General features: G+C 53.9%; 2 protein-coding genes across 16 annotated transcripts in view; one reads left to right on the top strand and one right to left on the bottom strand.

Moving 5' to 3' along the window:
* The first annotated feature begins 67 nt into the window (after nt 1-67).
* On the top strand, nt 68-10,384 carry Tcirg1 (T cell immune regulator 1, ATPase H+ transporting V0 subunit a3). Of its 3 annotated transcripts, none has more exons than XM_010635768.2 (20): nt 68-130; nt 1,998-2,118; nt 2,441-2,519; nt 3,242-3,462; nt 3,547-3,632; nt 3,876-4,002; nt 4,088-4,170; nt 4,339-4,432; nt 4,507-4,719; nt 5,295-5,439; nt 7,475-7,614; nt 7,688-7,845; nt 7,923-8,013; nt 8,455-8,573; nt 8,652-8,865; nt 9,113-9,241; nt 9,396-9,500; nt 9,595-9,712; nt 9,954-10,131; nt 10,205-10,384. In XM_010635768.2, exons 2-20 carry the CDS (start codon nt 2,002-2,004, stop codon nt 10,281-10,283), a joined length of 2,496 nt encoding a protein of 831 aa, XP_010634070.1. In that variant the 5' UTR covers nt 68-130; nt 1,998-2,001; the 3' UTR covers nt 10,284-10,384. The 3 variants fall into 3 exon arrangements, with proteins under 3 accessions (XP_010634070.1, XP_010634069.1, XP_033612512.1); XM_010635767.2 differs by having other exon boundaries at nt 3,544-3,632; XM_033756621.1 differs by lacking the exons at nt 68-130; nt 1,998-2,118; nt 2,441-2,519; ... (2 more) ...; nt 3,876-4,002; nt 4,339-4,432 and having other exon boundaries at nt 4,089-4,170; nt 10,205-10,363.
* A 3,103-nt stretch (nt 10,385-13,487) lies between these two features.
* Nucleotides 13,488-18,879, bottom strand: part of Chka (choline kinase alpha) — a 65,147-nt gene continuing 59,755 nt past the window's right edge. For all 13 annotated transcript variants that reach the window (XM_033756633.1, XM_010636163.3, XM_033756632.1 and 10 more), the window contains 2 exons: nt 18,355-18,436; nt 13,488-13,594 (listed from right to left, as the gene is read on the bottom strand). In XM_033756633.1, the coding sequence (XP_033612524.1) occupies nt 13,535-13,594; nt 18,355-18,436 (142 nt within the window). In that variant the 3' untranslated portion in view covers nt 13,488-13,534. The remainder of the gene's footprint in view (nt 13,595-18,354; nt 18,437-18,879) is intronic.

Below are 18,879 nucleotides of genomic sequence, written 5' to 3'. Positions count from 1 at the left end.
GCGGGGGCGGAGCTTGGGCTGGGGCGTTTCCGGCACTGGCCCCGCCCGCCACGGTGGGAGTGAGCGGCTCCGCCCCAGGCAAGAGTGTAGAGTCTGATCCGGTTGAGAGAGGAGCTGCGTGGCCTCAGGAGTGAGTGTCCCAGAGCGGTCCGCGAAGCCCCATTCTCTGCCTGCCACCCACCTGCCCTGCTCCGGGAACGGAATCCTGGCTCCTCACCCAGCTGGGACAGTGGAAGCAGCTCAGGCGGTCACCGCACCGGTGTTGGCAGTAGCGGGGGTGGCTGAGGCGACCAGGAAGGAGATGAGAGTGGGATCTTAACCCCCCACCTGCTCTGAGTCCTGCTCTTCCAGGCCTGCGCTCACAGCTTGCCTTGCTGCATCTTGCTTGAACGGAGGGGCCCATTCTACAGATAAGGAAACTGAGGCCCACATAGGTAGTAGCAGGGCTAGGAAAGAGCTGGGTGGTTCCAGAGCCCACCCGTGTGGAGTGGAGGAGAGGCCTGGTGGGTCTGGAGGAAGGGGCACAGGGTGAGGAGTGCCGGAGTCTGAGCTCTGAAGCTGTGGGCTGGATGATGGAGGTACCTTCATGTGGTCTGTAACCTGGCTGGGGACCTGTGGCTGGGCAGAGACCACGGCCGGCAGTGTTGGGCTGACGGGCAGAGGCAAAGTCAGAGGGCACTGCTCTGTGCTGGACTGCCCGGCCTGCATCCCTGCATCTGGCTCTTACCTGGCTTGTGCCTTGTTTAGCCCCCTGCTGGCCGGGCCGCCTTAAACTACATCTCTCCCAGCCTCAGCCCACCTATAAGACCGGTTCTGGCATGGCTTCCGGAGGCCAGTGTGAGGTACTGCAGCTGTGGATTACTGGGAGCTCAAAGAGAAAGTGGAGGCTCAGTGAGGGCAAGGGATTTGTCTCATGTCACACAGCCAGTCCCAACCTGGGCTGGTCCCCAAGCCCTGATCCCTGACCCTTTGCCTAGTGGCTAGAGCCATTTCTTTGGACCATGGAAATCAGCCCCTTTTTACCGCGTGCTTCCCTGCCCAAGGCCTATTCTTTTGTAGTCTCGGGCTGCCCTGAATTCTCTCCTTACCCAGGCTGGGGATGAGGCTGTGGTTTCCTATTCAGAGTTAAGTAAACCCGGCCCAGGGGAGGAAGTGACCAGCAGGGCTGGTCCAGACAGCAGGCCGGGCTCACTGGGGTGAGGCTCTCTGCTCTGTCCCCTCTGCCTTGATTTGGTAGTTCAGAAAACTGCCTCATGAGGGGTCCTGGGACTCAAGAGCAGTGGCCACAGAGCAGGCAGGGGACCTGAAGAGCATCCTGGCTTCCAAGCTGGGGGCACTGGGTGGAGGCCACCCTGGCCCTCCCCCTGCCTGCATTTGAGCAAGTCTCTTCCTGCCTGATTCACTTTCACTTTCATTGGTTTCAACACCTGGGAGGTTGTCCCCAGCCCCTACTGCAATGGCCGCCAGGGTCAAGAGCGCCAGCTTGCAGCCCAGTGGCCCACAGGGGCCCAGAGAAGGCCTCCCCATTCTCTTACCCACAGGGCGGCTGGAGGCTGTAGGTGCCAGAGGGCAAGCCCCAGCCTAACCAGGTGTCAGTTTTCACTGCCGCTGGCTCCTGCATACAGAGACAAGACTGGAGGTGGCCCTTTGTCTGAGGTCTAGAGTGAGGCCAGAACAGAGGAGGGACAGCAGCAGCAGAGATGTGAGCAGAGCCAGCATTTCTGCAGACAGGGGTCAGGGTGAGGGAGCAGCTGAGAGAGGGACCTTGAGGCTGGGTTGCAGGTCCACACCAGGCCAGCTTCACACCCAGTCACACTGTTTACTTCCTGTAGCTCTCAACATACCATCGCCCCCTTCCTGGGCCTCAGTTTCCCCATCTGTCTAGCGGGGTTAGTAGCAGCACCTTCTGGGGTTGTACGAGCAGAGGTATGGGTTTTATCTGTTTGTTTGGAGCCTGTCTGTGTCTTGCCCCTGACACCCCCAACCTGGTCCCTCAGGACGATGGGTTCCATGTTCCGTGGTGAGGAGGTGGCCCTGGTCCAGCTCTTTCTGCCTACAGCAGCCGCCTACTCCTGTGTGAGCCAGCTGGGTGAGCTGGGCCTCGTGGAGTTCAGAGATGTGAGTCAGGCTGGGACAACTGGGAGGGCTTCATCTTTGGTATCTCTGCTAAGGGGTGACAACAATCCAGGCCTTGGCAGGGGCCCACTTCTGCCATGATAGCCACTGGCTTCCATGCATCCCAGCAGCCCTGTAGGAGATGATCTGCCCTTAGACGGCCTCCTCGGCTTCTGCTCTTGCTCTCTGGGTGTATGGCAATGGAGGCCCATGGTGTACTCAGCACCTTTTTTGGAGGAAGCAGCTAAAGCCCCAGGAGACCCAGGCCTGGGCCGCAGGGTAGGAACCTCCTTGGGACACTAACTCCTCCATGTGGCAACCACAGCTCAATGCATCTGTGAGCGCCTTCCAGAGACGCTTTGTGGTGGATGTCCGGCGCTGTGAGGAGCTGGAGAAGACCTTCAGTGAGTTCACCCCAGGCCTGCATCCCTGGCAGGTTTCCCAGAGAAGGCATCATCCAAGCTTGCTCTGAAAAGCAGAGCCCAGGTGACCCAGCTGGAAGGCAGAGAAGGGAGGTGCAGGCATGGCCCAGAACTTACATAGACACTGGGAGCCACAAGGGTTTCTAAGCAGAACAGAGGCAGGGACAGCTTTCTGTGCTGTGACAGACCGGGATGGGTGTAGGCCATGCTCTAGAGTTGTATCCCCCCAAGAAGCAGCTCCTTTTTGGATCAAGGCAGACCCAGCCCTGGCTACCTCTCCCCGGTGGAAGGATCCTGCAGCTCCCAGACAGCCAGGATAAGAAGATGGCAGGATTTGCTTTGTGGCTTGTGAGTCTGACTTACAGCACTAACTAGCCAGGCAGTTCAGCCCTCATCCCAGGCCTGGGGATGCCAGGACCGGCCTGCTAGACCTCCGAGAGGCTCAGGGGCTGGGCTGGCGTGGCTGAGGGATGGGAGGGTGCGCAGAGCAGCTGGACTTTAGCCTAAAGGAAAAGGGGCTTCTAGGATAGAGGTTTAGCCTGGGATTTTCCTGGGGCTCTCTGGCTCCATGAGTTCATTAGAAGGTGGGACGAGGAGTTTGGGGCAGCATCTGGGATCCTCCAGATGTGAGCCAGCCCTTGGCTAACAGTGGACATTAGCTGGAGTGGCCCTCACAGCCCCCTGACCCCACTCGGTGCACCCAGCCTTCCTACAGGAGGAGGTGCGGCGAGCTGGCCTGGTGCTGCCTCAGCCAGAGGGAAAGCTGTGGGCGCCCCCACCTCGAGACCTGCTGCGCCTCCAAGAGGAGACCGATCGCTTGGCCAAGGAGCTGCGCGATGTTCGGGGCAATCAGCAGGAGCTGCAGGCCCAGCTACATCAGCTACAGCTCCACGAGGCCGTGCTGGGCCAGAGCCACGGCCCCCTGGTAGGGGTACACCTGAGGGGAGGGTGTGCCAGCCCCCGCCACTCCAAGTAGCTCTCATGGTGTCTGTCTCTTGGCTCCCAGCAGGCAGCTGACCACACTGACGGCCCCTCCTCGGAGAGAAGCCCCCTGCTGCCGCCCCCTGGGGGGCCACACCAAGACCTGAGGGTCAAGTGAGTGAGGACTTCTTGTTCCCACGAGCCCTGCCTGCCCAGTGGATGGGGCTGCTCCTTGTCCAGTGCTGTTGCCTCACCCCCAGCTTACTTGCCTGCTTCCCGAAGCCCAGAACTTCCCACAGTCCTGAGCCCTTGCCTCTAGGGCTTGTCTGTGTCTGGCCCTGATGGGGGTGGCCCAGTTGAGTGACTAAGTGAGGCATGGGGTGAGGGTCTGAGCTCTCCTCCAGCCCTGGCCTGCAGCTTTGTGGCAGGTGCTGTGGAGCCCCACAAGGCTGCTGCACTGGAGCGCCTGCTCTGGAGGGCCTGTCGCAGCTTCCTCATTGCCAGCTTCCAGGAAATGGAACAGCAGCTGGAGGACCCCGTGACGGTGAGTCGGTGGGGGCCGGGCTGGCAGGGGTGTCCTGGGCAGAGCCTGGGCCCCAGGGTAAACCGAGCCTGACTCTCTCTGGCAGGGTGAGCCTACAAGGTGGATGACCTTCCTCATCTCCTACTGGGGTGAGCAGATTGGACAGAAGATCCGCAAGATCACAGCATGGTGAGTCACTTCTCACGACGGCAGGTCTGTCTGTCTCAGGGCCCTTGTTTGTTTGTCCCTCCATGTGCCTCAGGCCCCTGCATGTCACTCGTGCTAAGCCTGTGCTGTACCACCTCCTCCTGGGCCTCCCCTCAGACTAACCCTCACATGCACCCTCATCCTGGCCAGCTTCCACTGCCACGTCTTCCCGTACCTGGAGCAGGAGGAGGCCCGGCGGGGAGCCCTGCAGCAGCTGCAGCAGCAGAGTCAGGAGCTGCAGGAGGTGGGCACCCACCCACCCAGCACCCCATCCCTTGCCTGCCTGGCCCCTCCTGACCACTCATACCGGGCCCACAGGTCCTGGGGGAGACAGAACGGTTCCTGAGCCAGGTACTGGGCCGGGTGCAGCAGCTGCTGCCAGCAGCACAGGTGCAGATTCGCAAGATGAAGGCTGTGTACCTGGCCCTCAACCAGTGCAGCGTGAGCTCCACACACAAGTGCCTCATTGCCGAGGCCTGGTGCGCTGCACATGACCTTCCCACTGTGCAGCAGGTGCTGCAGGACAGCTCGGTAAGCATGGCCGGGTCTTGCCCCTCCCACCTTGCCAGGTGCCTCCTTCTGGCTGCATCACACCTCATGTCCCCAGCATCTTGCCTCTGCCCTGGGAGGGGCAGCTGCTCCCTTCCTCCTAGCTGCCTTCTCCAGGGAGTCCGCCCAGATGGCTCTGGCCTTCAGCCCGCCCTCTGCCTTCCCAAAGCCCCTGCAGTTATAGTCAGGAACCTCCTTCACCGCCAGACTCCAGGTGTGGTATGGAGACCCTGCTCCCAGGGCCACTGCAGTGCATACACTGGTGGGAGTAGGTCTCAGGTACGGCTCTGGCCACCTGATGAGGAGTGCACCCTTCTGTTTCTCAAGAAGTTTCTGTCTAGGTGATGCCTTTGGCCTCCTTGAGTCCCCTGACCTGGGCAGGGTGGGGCTGATCACCCTGTTTCTCTGAGAGGAAGGGGCTGCCCACCTCCCTCCGATGTCTACCCAGTGGTCCCAAAGTGAGTCCTGCATTGCTCTGCGTCTCAGCTGGGCCTGGCTGGGTCCCCAGGGCTCCTGCAGGCCCCCAGCCTCAGTCTCTGTCTCTGCCCGACCCCTAGACTGAGGAGGGAGTGAGCGCCGTGGCTCACCGCATCCCATGCCAGGACATGCCCCCGACTCTCATCCGCACCAACCGCTTCACTGCCAGCTTCCAGGACATCGTGGATGCCTATGGTGTGGGCCGCTACCAGGAGGTCAACCCTGGTGAGAGCTTTACTCTCACCCCTGTGCCCGCCCTGGGAACCTCCGCCTGGGACGGAGTGGAGTGGCCTCCATTCTGGGCCAGCCCATGCCTTTGAGAGGTGTACTGCCCCCACCATCTGTTTGTCCCCAGCGAATTCCCCTTGTGCGGGACTTGGCCAGTAGGAATGGCTCCGGTCTGAGTCCAGCTTGCTTGCTTTGATGAGGTTTTTAGGTGCTCTGAGCCTCAGTTTCTTCAACCGTCAGACCCAAAGACATGTTGGGAAGGTTGGAGTCATGAAAGACACCATGTTTAAGTGTGAGCTCATTCATTTTAGGTTCTCTCTAATGCGGGTGCTCTGGTGAGTGGTCTGTTAAGGCAGCTGTCTTCAGGAGAAATCAGTCAGAGGGGCTGAGGGCAGAACCTTGCAGGGTGAGGAGAAACTGAGTGTGGTGCCTCTCACCCAATGCTGTGGCATCACCTATAATCCCAGCCACTTGGGAGGCTGAGGCAGGAGGATTGAGAGTTCAGAGTCAGCCTGACTGTGGTTGCCTTTCCCTCTGGCCACTCTTCTCCTACAGCACCTGGCTGCAGTGTGGCTGATACCAATAGATGAATGGAGAGACCCAAGGGCCCCGCTGTGTGTTGGCGGGGCGCTGGTTATAGCACAGCTGTGGCTATAGGGGAGTCTCTCTAGAAAGGAACCTTGATCCCACTCAGTGGGCAAGTCAGGGTGCCCAGGGTAGGATATGAGGACAGAGTCTGAGGCTGTGGAGGCCAGGGTCAGGGGCCCCCTAATTTCATCCATCCAAAGCTCCTCCTCATTGACAGATGCCACACTGGTCAGGGTAAGTGCCACTGCCCAGCAGTGGAAAATCTGCTGGAGGCTCTCAGAGACATAGCCTGGAGCACCTGAGCCAGTGGCTGATCCTAGATACAGCCTGCTGGTTCTGGAGGCCAGAGATCCATGGTCAAGTTGTTGGCCGGGTCAGTTCCTGCTGAGGGCTGTCAGGGAGACTTGGTCTTGGCCTTTCTCCTGGGCTTGTAGGTGACCGTATTCTTCCTTTGTATGTCTATGGCTGCATCCAGACTTCCCCTCGTCTGTAGGGATACCAGGTATATCGAGCTAGAACCCATCCTAACGGCCTCGTCTTAACGCACCACCCCTATGTAAGGTCACATTCTGAGGGACTGGGAGTCAGGATGCAAATCTGTCTTCTGCGGGGCACAAGTCAGCCTATGTAGAGCATGTGTATTGGAATCCTAACCCCCATGAGGGACTGTTCCATTTTACTGCAGGGGAACAGACCTCAGAGATAAGTGACCAGCTCAGCCTTCTGGAATTGGCTGTGTACCCACTAAGAACACCTTGGAGTTCTGTCTTTTCTGTGGTTTTGCGTCATGCTTTTCAAAATTAATGTTAGTGGCTGGATATGGTACTCGCCCAGCTACTCAAGAGGCTGAGGCAGGGGGATAGCTTTGAGAAGTTTGAGACCAACCTGGGCAAACAGTAAGACCCCATTTCAAAGATAAATAAGCCAGTGTGGTGGTGCATGCCTGTTAGGCCAGAACTCTGAGAGGCTGAGGCAGGAGGAGTTTGAGCCCAGCCTGGGCAACTTAGTGACTTAGTAAAACACTGTGTCAAAGATAAAAAATAAAATAAAACTTAAGAAAGGGCTGGGGACATAGCTTAGGGTGAAGGCCCCGGGTTCAATTCTCAGTACAAAAAAATTTTTTTTCAATTGCTAACTTTACACTAAGAGCTAGCGTTCTGCCAGGTCCTGCCTGTGGACACTCAGTTATAATAACCCCATGAAGCAGCATTGTTGTTGACCATATTTTCAGCTGGAGAAACAGGCTTGGAGAGGTTTAGTAGCAAGCCCAAAGCTGCAGAGCTCTGGGACTCTGGAATGGCAGCAAGTGGTGCCTCGCAAATGCTCTCTTGGTGGCTCCTGGGGTCCAGAAGCTTGGCTTGGGGTGCTTGGTGGCACCTTGAACAAGGAAGCAGATACTGGTTGCCCTGTAGGCTCTGGCTGACCACTTACCCTCTGCCCACAGCACCCTACACCATCATCACCTTCCCCTTCCTCTTCGCGGTCATGTTTGGCGATGTCGGCCATGGGCTGCTCATGTTCCTCTTTGCCCTTGCCATGGTACTTGCAGAGAACCAGCCGGCTATGAAGGCAGCGCAGAATGAGGTGCGGGCTACCAGGGGCCTGGCAGGGATGGGGCGGCGGGGCTGGGCAGCCCCTCACCGTTCTGCCCCTCCAGATCTGGCAGACCTTCTTTGGGGGCCGCTATCTGCTCCTGCTCATGGGCCTGTTCTCTGTGTACACCGGCTTCATCTACAACGAGTGTTTCAGCCGCGCCACCACCATCTTCCCCTCGGGGTGGAGTGTGGCCACCATGGCTAACCAGTCTGGTTGGAGGTGAGGCCCATGGTCCCCAGCCCACCCCGTGGTCCCCAGTCCTGTTCTTCCTGATCATCACCCTACTGTTGTCATAGTGATGCATTCCTGGCCCAGCACCCACTGCTCACCTTGGACCCCAATGTGTCTGGTGTCTTCCTGGGACCCTACCCCTTCGGCATTGACCCGGTGAGTGCTGCCACTCCAGTGCTCCTGGGGTGTAGGCAGGTGGGAGGGCCAGGGTGGGCACTTCTGCAGCCATCCCCAGCACCTCCCGTGTGCTGTACCCTGCATTATGCTAGGCCTGTCCCTGTCACCTGAGAGGGCAGAGAGGCCTGCCCTTGTAGCAGCTCAGCCTCTGCTGAGCCCTCTGTGTGGAGTGATTTTATGTTTGGTTCATGTAATGACCTCATGGGTGCCCATTGTCCCATGATGGGCAAACTAGGCCCAAGCCACATGGCAAGGCTAGCTGGGAAGAACTAGGGCTTGAGCCCGGGCTGCCTAACTCTCAGCCATTCACTCCTTCTGTGGCCCCTCAGGAGAGGTGGCAGAGGGTGCTGTGGGTGATGAGGGACTTGGGCTGCAGGGCTCCCCAACCCCCCTGAGCATGGTACCCTCTCATCACCCCAGGTCTGGAGCCTGGCCACCAACCACCTGAGCTTCCTCAATTCCTTCAAGATGAAGATGTCTGTCATCCTGGGTGTCACCCATATGGTCTTTGGGGTGGTCCTGGGGATCTTCAACCACATGTGAGGACAGAGCTGCCCATGGGAGTGTGTGGCCACGCAAGGCCTGGGTAGCCCTGTGACCCACTTGCTCCCTCCCAGGCACTTTGGCCAGGGCCACCGGCTGCTGCTGGAGACATTGCCCGAGCTCATCTTCCTGCTGGGCCTCTTCGGCTACCTCGTCTTCCTGGTCATCTACAAGTGGCTGTGCTACTCGGCTGCTAGCTCTGCCTCCGCCCCCAGCATCCTCATCCACTTCATCAACATGTTTCTCTTCTCCAGCAGCTCCACCAACCAGCCGCTGTACCACGGGCAGGTGGGCTGGCCAGGTGGTGGTGTGCGCTGGTAGGGACCCCGTGTCACTGGGCCACTCAGCTTCAGGATCCTCATCTAGGAAATGGAGCTTGCACACAGGGTGATGCACAGTAGTTACTGGTGGCCTGAGGCCCCTCTCAGGAGTCCTTGTGGAGTGACATCCCTGAGTGACGGGCATCTGGGGGGAGGCACTCTGGGCCGAATACCTGCTGTGCACACTGCGGCCTGATGTGCCCTCTCACCCACAGAAAGTGGTGCAGTACGCACTGGTGATCCTGGCCTTGGCCGCGGTGCCTGTCCTGCTGCTGGGCAAACCTCTGTACCTGCTGCGCCAGCAGCACAGCCACCGTCTGCAGAGAAGGCCTGCAGGTGGACAGGTAGAGGCCGGAGGGCTGTGTGGGAGGCAGGCCACCATTGATCCCTCTCACTTCCCATGGGCTTGAGTGGCTGTGAGCAGGCTGCTGGGTGGGCAGTGTGGCCTCTCCTGGGGCTGGGGGCTATTCACACTGTACATCTCACCCTCTGCCCCAGGACGAGGAAAAGGCCAAACTTATAGACACTCCTGATGCTGCTGAGAGTGGCTGGGGTCCTGATGAGGAGAAGGCAGGGTGCTCCGGGGATGAAAAGGAAGTTGAGGTGAGTGTGACACCTTCTTGAGGGGGTTGTGGTGGCCCCTGGCCCAGCTGTCCCCTCTGTGCTCCTCACTGCCACCTGCCTGCCTACCTGGCAGTTTGTCCCATCCGAGGTCTTCATGCACCAAGCCATCCATACCATTGAGTTCTGCCTTGGCTGCATCTCCAACACAGCCTCCTACCTGCGCCTCTGGGCCCTGAGCCTGGCCCATGCCCGTGAGTGACCAGCAGATTGGCATGGGAAGTGGGGTGGCCTGGGTTCTGGCTCCAGTTCCCTTACACACTGACTGGCTCCAGGTGGGGCTGGTTGTCTCTCTAGGCCTCAGTGTTCCCTCCGTGAAATCAGGTCATCTGAGAAGGTGCCTTGCTGGCTCCACAGTCAGAGAGGGCATCAGCCCTGGGGTGGGGAGCTGACGGGTACCTCCTTACCCAGGACCCATTGGCCCTCTTACTGCAGAGTTGTCAGAGGTCCTATGGGCCATGGTGATGCGCGTGGGCCTGAGCGCAGGCCTCAAGCTGGGTGTGCAGGCCGTCATGCTGGTCCCTGTGTTTGCCGCGTTCGCCGTGTTGACTGTTGCCATCCTGCTGGTGATGGAAGGGCTCTCGGCCTTCCTCCATGCACTGCGGCTACACTGGTAAGCATCCCCCGCCAGCCTGGGAGGAAGGGCTGGGTGGGCACCCTCACCAGCCTCCCCTTCTCTCCCCCAGGGTGGAGTTCCAGAACAAGTTCTACTCAGGCACTGGCTACAAGCTGAGCCCCTTCACCTTTGCTGCCCAGGATGAATAGCACCCCAACACATCCTTACCTCCCTAAGACAAGAATAAAGAGCAGGCAGACCTCAATGGCATTCTGGTCCTCTGTAGGACACCAGGGCAGGGCCCTGGGTTCTGGGCTCCCTTAGCGCCTACTTTCACCCTGTTATCTAGCTGAAGTGGGAAGGGGATGGGAAGCCTTCGTCTAGGAGCTGGGCCTCAAGTCAGGGTGAGGACCCAGAAGCATATCCACAGTGCCCCAGGCTCTCAGGTGGAAAAGGCACAGGAGGGTTGAGGAGGGGTGTTTCCAGCATTCTACCTTCGTGTGCGCTACTGCCCTGCAGCCGTATCAGGGAAGTGAGCTTCCACCCTTGGAGGTATGCAAACTGGCTAGGAGGACATCTAGCACACTGTGGGGAAGGAGGTGCTTGTCATGTACCCAGCATCAGAGAGGAGCAGCCTGGGACACCCCACCATGAACCTGGTGGTGCATGTGGAATCATCCGCCTGCAGCCAGTTCTCCAGGGAATGGCAGGAACTGTCCAGAGCAGCCAAGGACTTGCCCAGGGCCCTGAAAGTCAGAGCAGGGGCTGAAGTGTCTCATAGAGGCCACTGCCTCTCCCCTGGGGTGCTGTCTTGCCTGGAGGCTGTCATCTTCCCTCTGGCCTGAGACCCACCACGGACTGGGAAGAAGAGCCAGTGCTTCTCGGAGGCCTTGATTTTTGCAGCAAACAATCTACAAAGTGGTTCTTCTAGCCAGAGGCCCCAGGAACAAAGGCTACTTTGAGGCCCTGGCCACAGCAAGTCAAGGTGGCCTGGGCCCTGGCAATGACTGGCTGCTGAAAGAGGCGACTTGTCCCTTGGATCCTAGACTGCCCTGCTGAGGACCCCTGGAAGCCAGGTGGGACTATGGGCGGGGGGGGGGCTCCGAACAGTTTCTGTGCCTGGTAGACTCAGGTCAGACATGGGTAACAGTGCCCGGATAAGAGCAGGGAGGCTAAGCACAGGCTTCAGGAGGCTGTGGGTGTTCCTAGACTGACCTTGGGGAGACAGATACTGAGCCCAGTGTGGGAGATCCCAGAAAGATTGTCTTAAGAGTCTAGTTGCCATGGAAATGGCATACAACCAGCCATCCCGGCCAGTGCCCTTGGGAGATCATCTGCAATGACTATTAGCTGGTGACAGACCAGGCTAGATGCAATCTCTGCTTATCCAGGGGACAATTTAGCAAGCCGATAAGAACTCCAGGAAAAACTAAACTGGGTGGGGGTCACCAGGGAGATCAAAGGAATGGCACCAATTTAATTGGAAGGGCTCAGAAATGTTTTCCCCATGCTTTTTTCTTGATATTTAAGGACTGAACCCAAGGCCTTCACACTGAGCTACATCCCCAGCCTTTTTTGAGACAGGGTCTGGCTTCGTCAACTAGTTCCCAGGCTAGGTTCAATCTTGTGATCCTCCTGCCTCAGCCTCTCAGGGTGTTGGAATAACAGGTTTCTACCACCTTGCCCCGGTATGGGGAAACTTTTGAGCTGACAGGTAGAATACCCTGTCATTTGGAGATCTGGCCCAAAAGCATCACAGACAAGAAATGGTGTGTGAGCCAGACAGGTGTCGGGAGTGGCTGAAGCAGTCAGCAGGCAAGGGATGGGTGGGGCTGCCAAGGTCAGCAACTGCAGGGCTCTTCATTCTACTGGATGTGATCCTACAGAGGCTGCACAAGGGCAGTGGTGTCATTTACCATGCTGTGTAAAACTGGCGAATACTAATGTCTCCCTTCTGACTCTGCTCACCGTTAAGTTCTCCCCATGGACAGCCAGCCAGTTTCCAATCTCTTCCATGGGTCTGAGGAAGCAGCGCCACAGAGGTTAAGTCTGGAGAGTGGCAGAGCATCCCCAGACAAGTATGCTGGGCAAGATCTCCTCAGGAAGGGGACCAGGGTAGACCCTGAAGCCTCCTGACATCTGAGGCCAGAGGGGAACCAAGAGTGTGGTGGCCCAGAGAATGAAGTGCCACAAGGAGGATGACAGTGAGATCCAGATGCTAAGCAGCCCATATGCACCTGGGCAGAGCCCTCCCATGGGCACAAGAGGTAACGGGAGCCTCCTCCACATGCCCTGCGAGATTTAGGACACTTCAGAGTGACATGAGGTTGAGGTTTAATTTTTTTATTTGTATAGTACAATCTCTGTAGTAGCAGAAATATATGCACAAAAAACCAAAAAAAATTCAAAGACTTCAAAGTTAAAAAAAAAAAGTCTGCTAAGAACTTATCCCATTGGACATTTACTATCTATGGATTTCACAGCTATAGTCTGTTGGAGACCCCAACCCCACATAAGGGCTGCCGACTCCCACAGACTGACATCAGGGATGTGGGGAAGGGAGGGAGGCTGAGGCTGGGAATGCTGGCCACAAGCAAGGCCAAGGCCAAGGGCAGAAGGAGGCTTCTGAGGGCCCCTGGGGAAGCCACCCATGGCCCAGGATCCCAAGCTCCAGTCCAGATAGAGGAAAGAGAGAAAGGGTAAAGAAGCTGCCCTACAGCCTGCTCCACCCGGGGAACATTGAGGAAAGGAAGCCAGCGAGGCCCCCACTGCCCAAAGCTCGAGTTATGAAGCACACTGAGTCAGGTATCTCCAGTTATGGTGAAGGTCATCTAGGTACCAGCATGTGTATGACAGGTACAGGGCATGTCCATCTGTCCATCCATCCATCCATGGACGGAGCTCCTGCCGGCACATGGGTAACCTGCTTTTCCAACAGCCACCCAGCCCAGAGGCTCCTGGAGACTCCATGGCTGGAGCTCAGCCTGCAGAACCACTTCACAGTATGTCTTGTGTCACCTGGGAGTGAGCAGTGTCTACGACACTTCGTCGCCCACAAAGAGCCTGGTCACAATGTCCACCGGCATGTTCATGAAAGAATTTTTAAAAACCAACATTAACCAAAGTATCCGCAGTAACACTGGTCACTCCTGCTGCTGGCCATGTCTGACTGAAAGTCTTACGCTCCCGAGAAACCACCTCCTCTAGATTAAAAAGGTTCTGAGATATTGCACTATTGTACTATATTTCTGCCTCCCAATCTTGTTTCAGAGTCCTAGTGAGATTGTAAACAAGATAGGAAATAAATGTTACTCCACTTTAATACAGTCCTCAGTATCATACACATCTGTGTGCAGTGCAAGATGCCAAGACCTCCCCACGCAGGTGTAGTGATTGCAGCGCAGAGGCCCCGCTTGGCTGCCTCCAGGGAGTCCAGTGGTGGAGGGGGTGGAGTCCTCAGTCACACCCCCAGTCTCCTCTTCTGCTCGAAATAGGCATCAAACCTGGCTTGGGCATATTCCTGGGAGACAGCAAATAAAGAGAAGGCATCACCAAGGGTTCTTGTGGCCCAGACCCTGCCCACACACCCAGCCCAACACTGCACATACAACAAGGACTCCCTGAGCACAGGTTAGACCACTACAGGGCTGTTCTCCAGACATGTTCAATCCAAGCTCCTGGCAATGTCCCTGTAGCTTTAAAGTTACCAGCTAAGCAGCCAACTCAGGAAGGATTCCTGTCTCTGTACCTGCACCTGGAATGTTCCTGGATTTGCTCACTCAGAATGCCACCCACCTGTCAATTGTTCCTCTCTTAAGCAAAAAGTCCATGACCAGAGCAAAAGATGAGCCACAGAGCACCTCCAAGGATCACTGGCAGCCCCACCATGACAGGGCACCGAACAAGACACGCTATTGTGTATACTGGGTCCCTTGCTGCCTATGAGTGTGGGTGAGCTCCAGCTATGGAGTCTGCAGAGGCACCTAGCTTGTGTCTCCAGGAGCCTCTGGGCTGGGTGGCTGTTGGAAAAGCGGTCAGTAAGAACTTGCCCCAAATATTCATCAGGAGCCTGCACTCTAAAGTGCACTGTCACTTTTTTTTTTTTTTTTTGTACCAGAGATCAAACTCGGGTCCTTGCACTTGCAAGGCAGGCAGAGGAACCACTGAGCTAAATCCCCAGCCATACACTGTCACTTTTTAAGTCATCATCTTTCTTCAGCCTAATTAAGGTGTCATCATCGACCACACTGTCATTTTTTGAGAAATTAACTTGGAAGCACAGTTTCTGCCAATCCATTTTAAAGGTACACTGTGAGGTTTCCACCCGCCGTGACAAGAAAAGTCCCTAGCATCCCCCAAAGCCCCCCTATTCCGCCTCTGGCAATCGATCTCCACCCCTACTCCTATCGCAGGCAGCTGCCGACCTGCCTGCTGTCACTGGACGGACTTCTCTAGAGTACCACACACATGAGTGAGCACAGCGTGCACCTCTCCACTCAGGCTTCTTCCACGCATCAGGTTAAGAGTCATCCATGCTGTATGTGCACTGCTGGGCAGCTTCCTTTCCACTGCTCAGTGGTTTCCCAGGATATGGATCCAGCACCCTATTTACATAAGAGCACACCCACTGACTGGCATTTAGGCTGGGTCCAGCTTAGAACTATTAAAAATAAAGATACTATAAACATTTGAGGATGGGCGTTGGTGTGGAAATGCATATTCAGCTCCGTGGGATTCTGACCCAGGAGACGGACAGTGGGGACTGTATCTGAAGGTTCTGTACCCATGGACTGAAAATATTTAGGAGGCCGGGGATTTAGCTCAGCGGCACCAAGCCTGCCTTGCAAGCGCCAAGGTACTGTGTTCGATCCCAGGTACCCCCAAAAAACAAAAAACAAAATAGGGAAAAAAGTTGTCTCTATACAGAACATGTAGGCTGTTTTCTTTGTCACCTTCTAAGGTATAATTACTTGTGTTACACTGTAACGACAAAGTATTATAAGCAATCTACAGATGACTTAAAAGTATACAGGAAGATGAAGGATTGTTTTAATCTGCATTTCATTAATGGCCAGCGATACTGAACATTTTTTCACATACTGTTGGCATAACTGATTTTTGTATATGGCCAATATATCCTGTGACCGTGGTAAACAAGCTCATTAAATGGCTAGTTCTGTTGGACTCTCGATATTTTTAAATGTACATGACTGTGTCATCCATAGAATAAGGTCATTTCCCTTCCTCCTCCTCAGCATGTCTGCCTCTTGTTTCTGTATGTGCCCCAGGTCTGGCTGGGAGCTCAGCACAGCACAGAGAAGTGAGAGAGCACAGGTGTCAGGCCCCGCTGGTGTGTGGGGTTGGGGAGGGAGCATGTAGCCCTTCACCAACAATTATGATGTTAGGGGAAGAGGAGTTCCTTATCTATACCCTTTATCTGGTTAAATTCCCCTTCTTTCTTAGTTTGCTGTTTTATTGTGATTAGGTGATGAAATTTGTGACATGCTTATTCCTGAATTCTATGAGATGATCATGTGATTCTTCATCTTCACTTTGTTTATATGAAGAATCACAGATTTTTCAAGTAACAATGCCTTCCAGAGATAAATGCCACTTAGTCATGATGTCTTATCCTTTTGTATAATATATTTTATTTATATTTATATGTTCTATATTTATATTTTGTACATATATTTTTATATGATCACAAAGGATGCTGATCTGTCATTTTCTTGAAATGTCCTTGTCTACACTTGCTATCAAGATAATACTCATCTAACCAAACTAAGTCACCCTCCTTTACTCCTTACTCTGTACAGGATTAGTGTTTCTTCCTTATGTTTTGATGATATTCACCAAAGAAACTATCTGAACCTGAGTCTATTCTGTAAGAAGGATTTTTAAATTATGAATTCAGTTTATTTAACTAATATATGCTATTTCTATGTCAGTTTTAGTCATCTCCATCTTCCCAAGGAATATGTACTTTGTTGTGTGTTGCCAAATGAAGCTGTTCCTAATGCTCTATCCTTCAATGTCCATAGGACCTACAGTGAGGTCTTCTCTTTGACACTCAACATTGCTAATGTGTGTCTTCTCTTTTCATTTGTTCAATATAGCTAAAATCTATAAATTTTACTCATATTTTCAAAGGACCAACTTTTAGTTTCATCAATTTTCTCTAGATTTTGGTCCATTTTCTATTGCAATTTCTGCTCTTACCCTTTTTTTGATCATTCTATTTACTCTGGACTTAATTTGTTCTTTTTCTAGATCCTTAAAGTAGAAACTTAAGTCATGAGAGAGTCTGACAATTTTACTCTTTTTTTGATGGTACAGGGAGTAAATCTAATATAAACATCCGTTTTTATGAAACCAAGTTTCTGAACACTGCTTTAGCTAAAACTCCACCCATTCTGCTGCGCTGTATTTGCAGTTGTTGGGAATTTGATACATGTTCAAGTCTGGTTGACTGAGTAAGTATTGTTCCAGTTGTCCCTCACTGTCATTGGTTGGAGTTTCTTTGCTCTGTTCCTTAGAGGAGCGGTGAGAGCCCCCTAATTTAATTGTGCATTTGCCCATCTCTTCTTTCAGTATCAGTGGATTTTGTTCTGTGCCCTTTATAGTAAAATAGCTACATACACACTTAGGATTTTATGTCCTCGATGAATCAATGTTTTTATTATTTGGTTTTGTTTGTTTTTTGAGACAGGATCTCACTATGTAGTTGAGACTGCCCTGAAACTCACTATGTAGCACAGGTTGGTCTTGAACTCACAGCGATCCTTCTGCCTCAGCCTCCTGAGTGCTGGGATTATAGGTGTGCGCCACCACGCCTGGGTAAGGTTTTTATTATTATAAAATATGCTTACCTCTGGTAATATTCCTTATTCTGAAGTCTGTTTTGTCTTACATTATTATTTGACTATGACTTCTGCTTTAAAAATCTAAATTTCTAAGCTGGGCATGGTGGCACATGCCTGTGTCCTAGCACTCTAGGAGGCAAAGGCTGGAAAACCTCAGGTTCAAGCACAGTCTGGGCAATTTTATAACTTAGCAAGACTCTTTCTCAAAATATAGACAGATAGACAGACAGAGGGGGCTAGTAATATACCTAAGTACAAAGGCCCTGGGTCCAATACCCAGTACCATGCAAATTTCCTCTTCTTTGCTTAATAGTGTCTTTGCATTAGCAAACCTGCCTAGAACTAGAAATCATTTTACTATAGAACTGAGGTGGATAAGATGTAGTAATTTCTCACGATGTTTTTTTGAGGGGGTTATCTGGGATTGAACTCAGGACCCTGCACTTGTGAGGCAGGTACAGTGCCACTGAGCTACATCCCCAGCCCTTCTCACTGTTTTAAAGAAAAGGAACTCACTAGATGACAGACCTTTGACCTGCTCTGTTTTTGGTTTTTGGTTTTGTTTTTTTTTTGTACCAGGGATTGAACTTGGGTCCTTGCGCTTGCAAGGCAGGCCACCGAACCGCTGAGCTAAATCCCTGGCCCCGACCTGCTCTGTTTCCTGCCTGGGTCAGTTCACCCTTCCTTAGGCAACCTGGTTGGTCCCCTGCTCCTGGGAGGTCACCATATTGATGCTAAACTTGGTATGGACATCCGACTGGCAGAGCACACGGCAGCCCAGAACTCCCGACTCAAGTGATCCTCCCACCTCAGCTTCCTGAGTAGCTGGGACTACAGGCATGTGCCACCACACCCGGCTGGACAACAGACCTTTGCCCCTATCCTTCAGATCCCCATGCCCCAACAAAAGAGTTTATCCAAAAGTTAAAAATAGTCTTCATGTCAAGGACAGTTTTTAACATAGGGATAAAACAACAACCTAGTTTGGTTACAAGTGTGCTTATAAAAAACAGGAGCCAATAAATAGCAGCTCCCAACTCCATGGTGGGCGCTACAGGCTAGAGAGTGTCAACAGTGGTAAAGTAGGCTTTGTACCACAGGGAAGCACCACCCTATGTCGGAAAGGGCTGAGCTCAGAGACTGGACCTTCTAGATCCAGATCTCTCCATGCCTCACCCAGACTGCAGACCTACCTAGCATTTCTCTGAGGTACTGAAAATGAGGGGACTTCCACAAACAACCACAGGATCAGTGAGAGGGGCTCAAAGGCCTATACTGTCCAAGTGTGACCAGATTTCCACATTCCGTGACCTGGGGGAACAGGTCTATAAGGAATGGTCAGTTGCTGCCAAGCATTGTCATATATCACAGTATTCTTTCTTGAAAGTAGAAGAGAACTGTTCTCAAAACATACCATGTACCCGAATTCAATGGACGAAATCTTGGCCTGTATAATGGACCAAAGTCCCCAGAAGAAATGGGAAGCAAGGGCAAACCTGTAATTACAAAATGAGAAATACATGTGAGCTGTATACAGTGTCAGCCACAGGCATGCAGTGACTTCAGGCGGGCCACGTCCGGAGCACTCTCTTCCCACCTCTGGCCAGGGGTAAGTGGACTTACAGGTGTGAGCACCATGGCAAGCCACACACAATGACATCTCAGGACATGGGTGGAGTCCACAGTGGCCATGCTGGGAGAGAAAGAATCTTTCCTGCAAATGTGACTGCGTAGCCTCAGCAACCAAGTAACAGCTCCTGAAAACGGCTGCCTTTTGCAGGAGTTTGGAGAGAGGCCATTCCCTGAGTGGCAGGCTTTTCAAATTCCATCCTTGCCTCACACAAAAGAAGCATGTGTGCCATCATCTCCAGCCTGCCACTGGGAGTCTGAATTCCTATTCCAACAGCGTCCTGGGACAAAGCTCTGCTTTAGCAGCCTT

The sequence above is a fragment of the Fukomys damarensis genome, unplaced genomic scaffold, assembly GCF_012274545.1.
Source record: "Fukomys damarensis isolate Sample0158 unplaced genomic scaffold, DMR_v1.0_HiC HiC_scaffold_27, whole genome shotgun sequence".
NCBI classification, from domain to species: Eukaryota; Metazoa; Chordata; class Mammalia; order Rodentia; family Bathyergidae; genus Fukomys; species Fukomys damarensis.
This window is presented reverse-complemented; position numbering and strand designations above follow the sequence as displayed.

What these genes read in the sequence shown, in the direction of transcription:
- Tcirg1 (XM_010635767.2), top strand. Translation starts at nt 2,002, where the DNA reads ATGGGTTCCATGTTCCGTGGTGAGGAGGTGGCCCTGGTCCAGCTCTTT. An exon ending in GGGATGAAAAGGAAGTTGAG is followed by an intron (nt 9,501 to 9,594) that starts GTGAGTGTGACA and finishes CCTACCTGGCAG; the next exon opens with TTTGTCCCATCCGAGGTCTT. An exon ending in CCTGAGCCTGGCCCATGCCC is followed by an intron (nt 9,713 to 9,953) that starts GTGAGTGACCAG and finishes CTCTTACTGCAG; the next exon opens with AGTTGTCAGAGGTCCTATGG.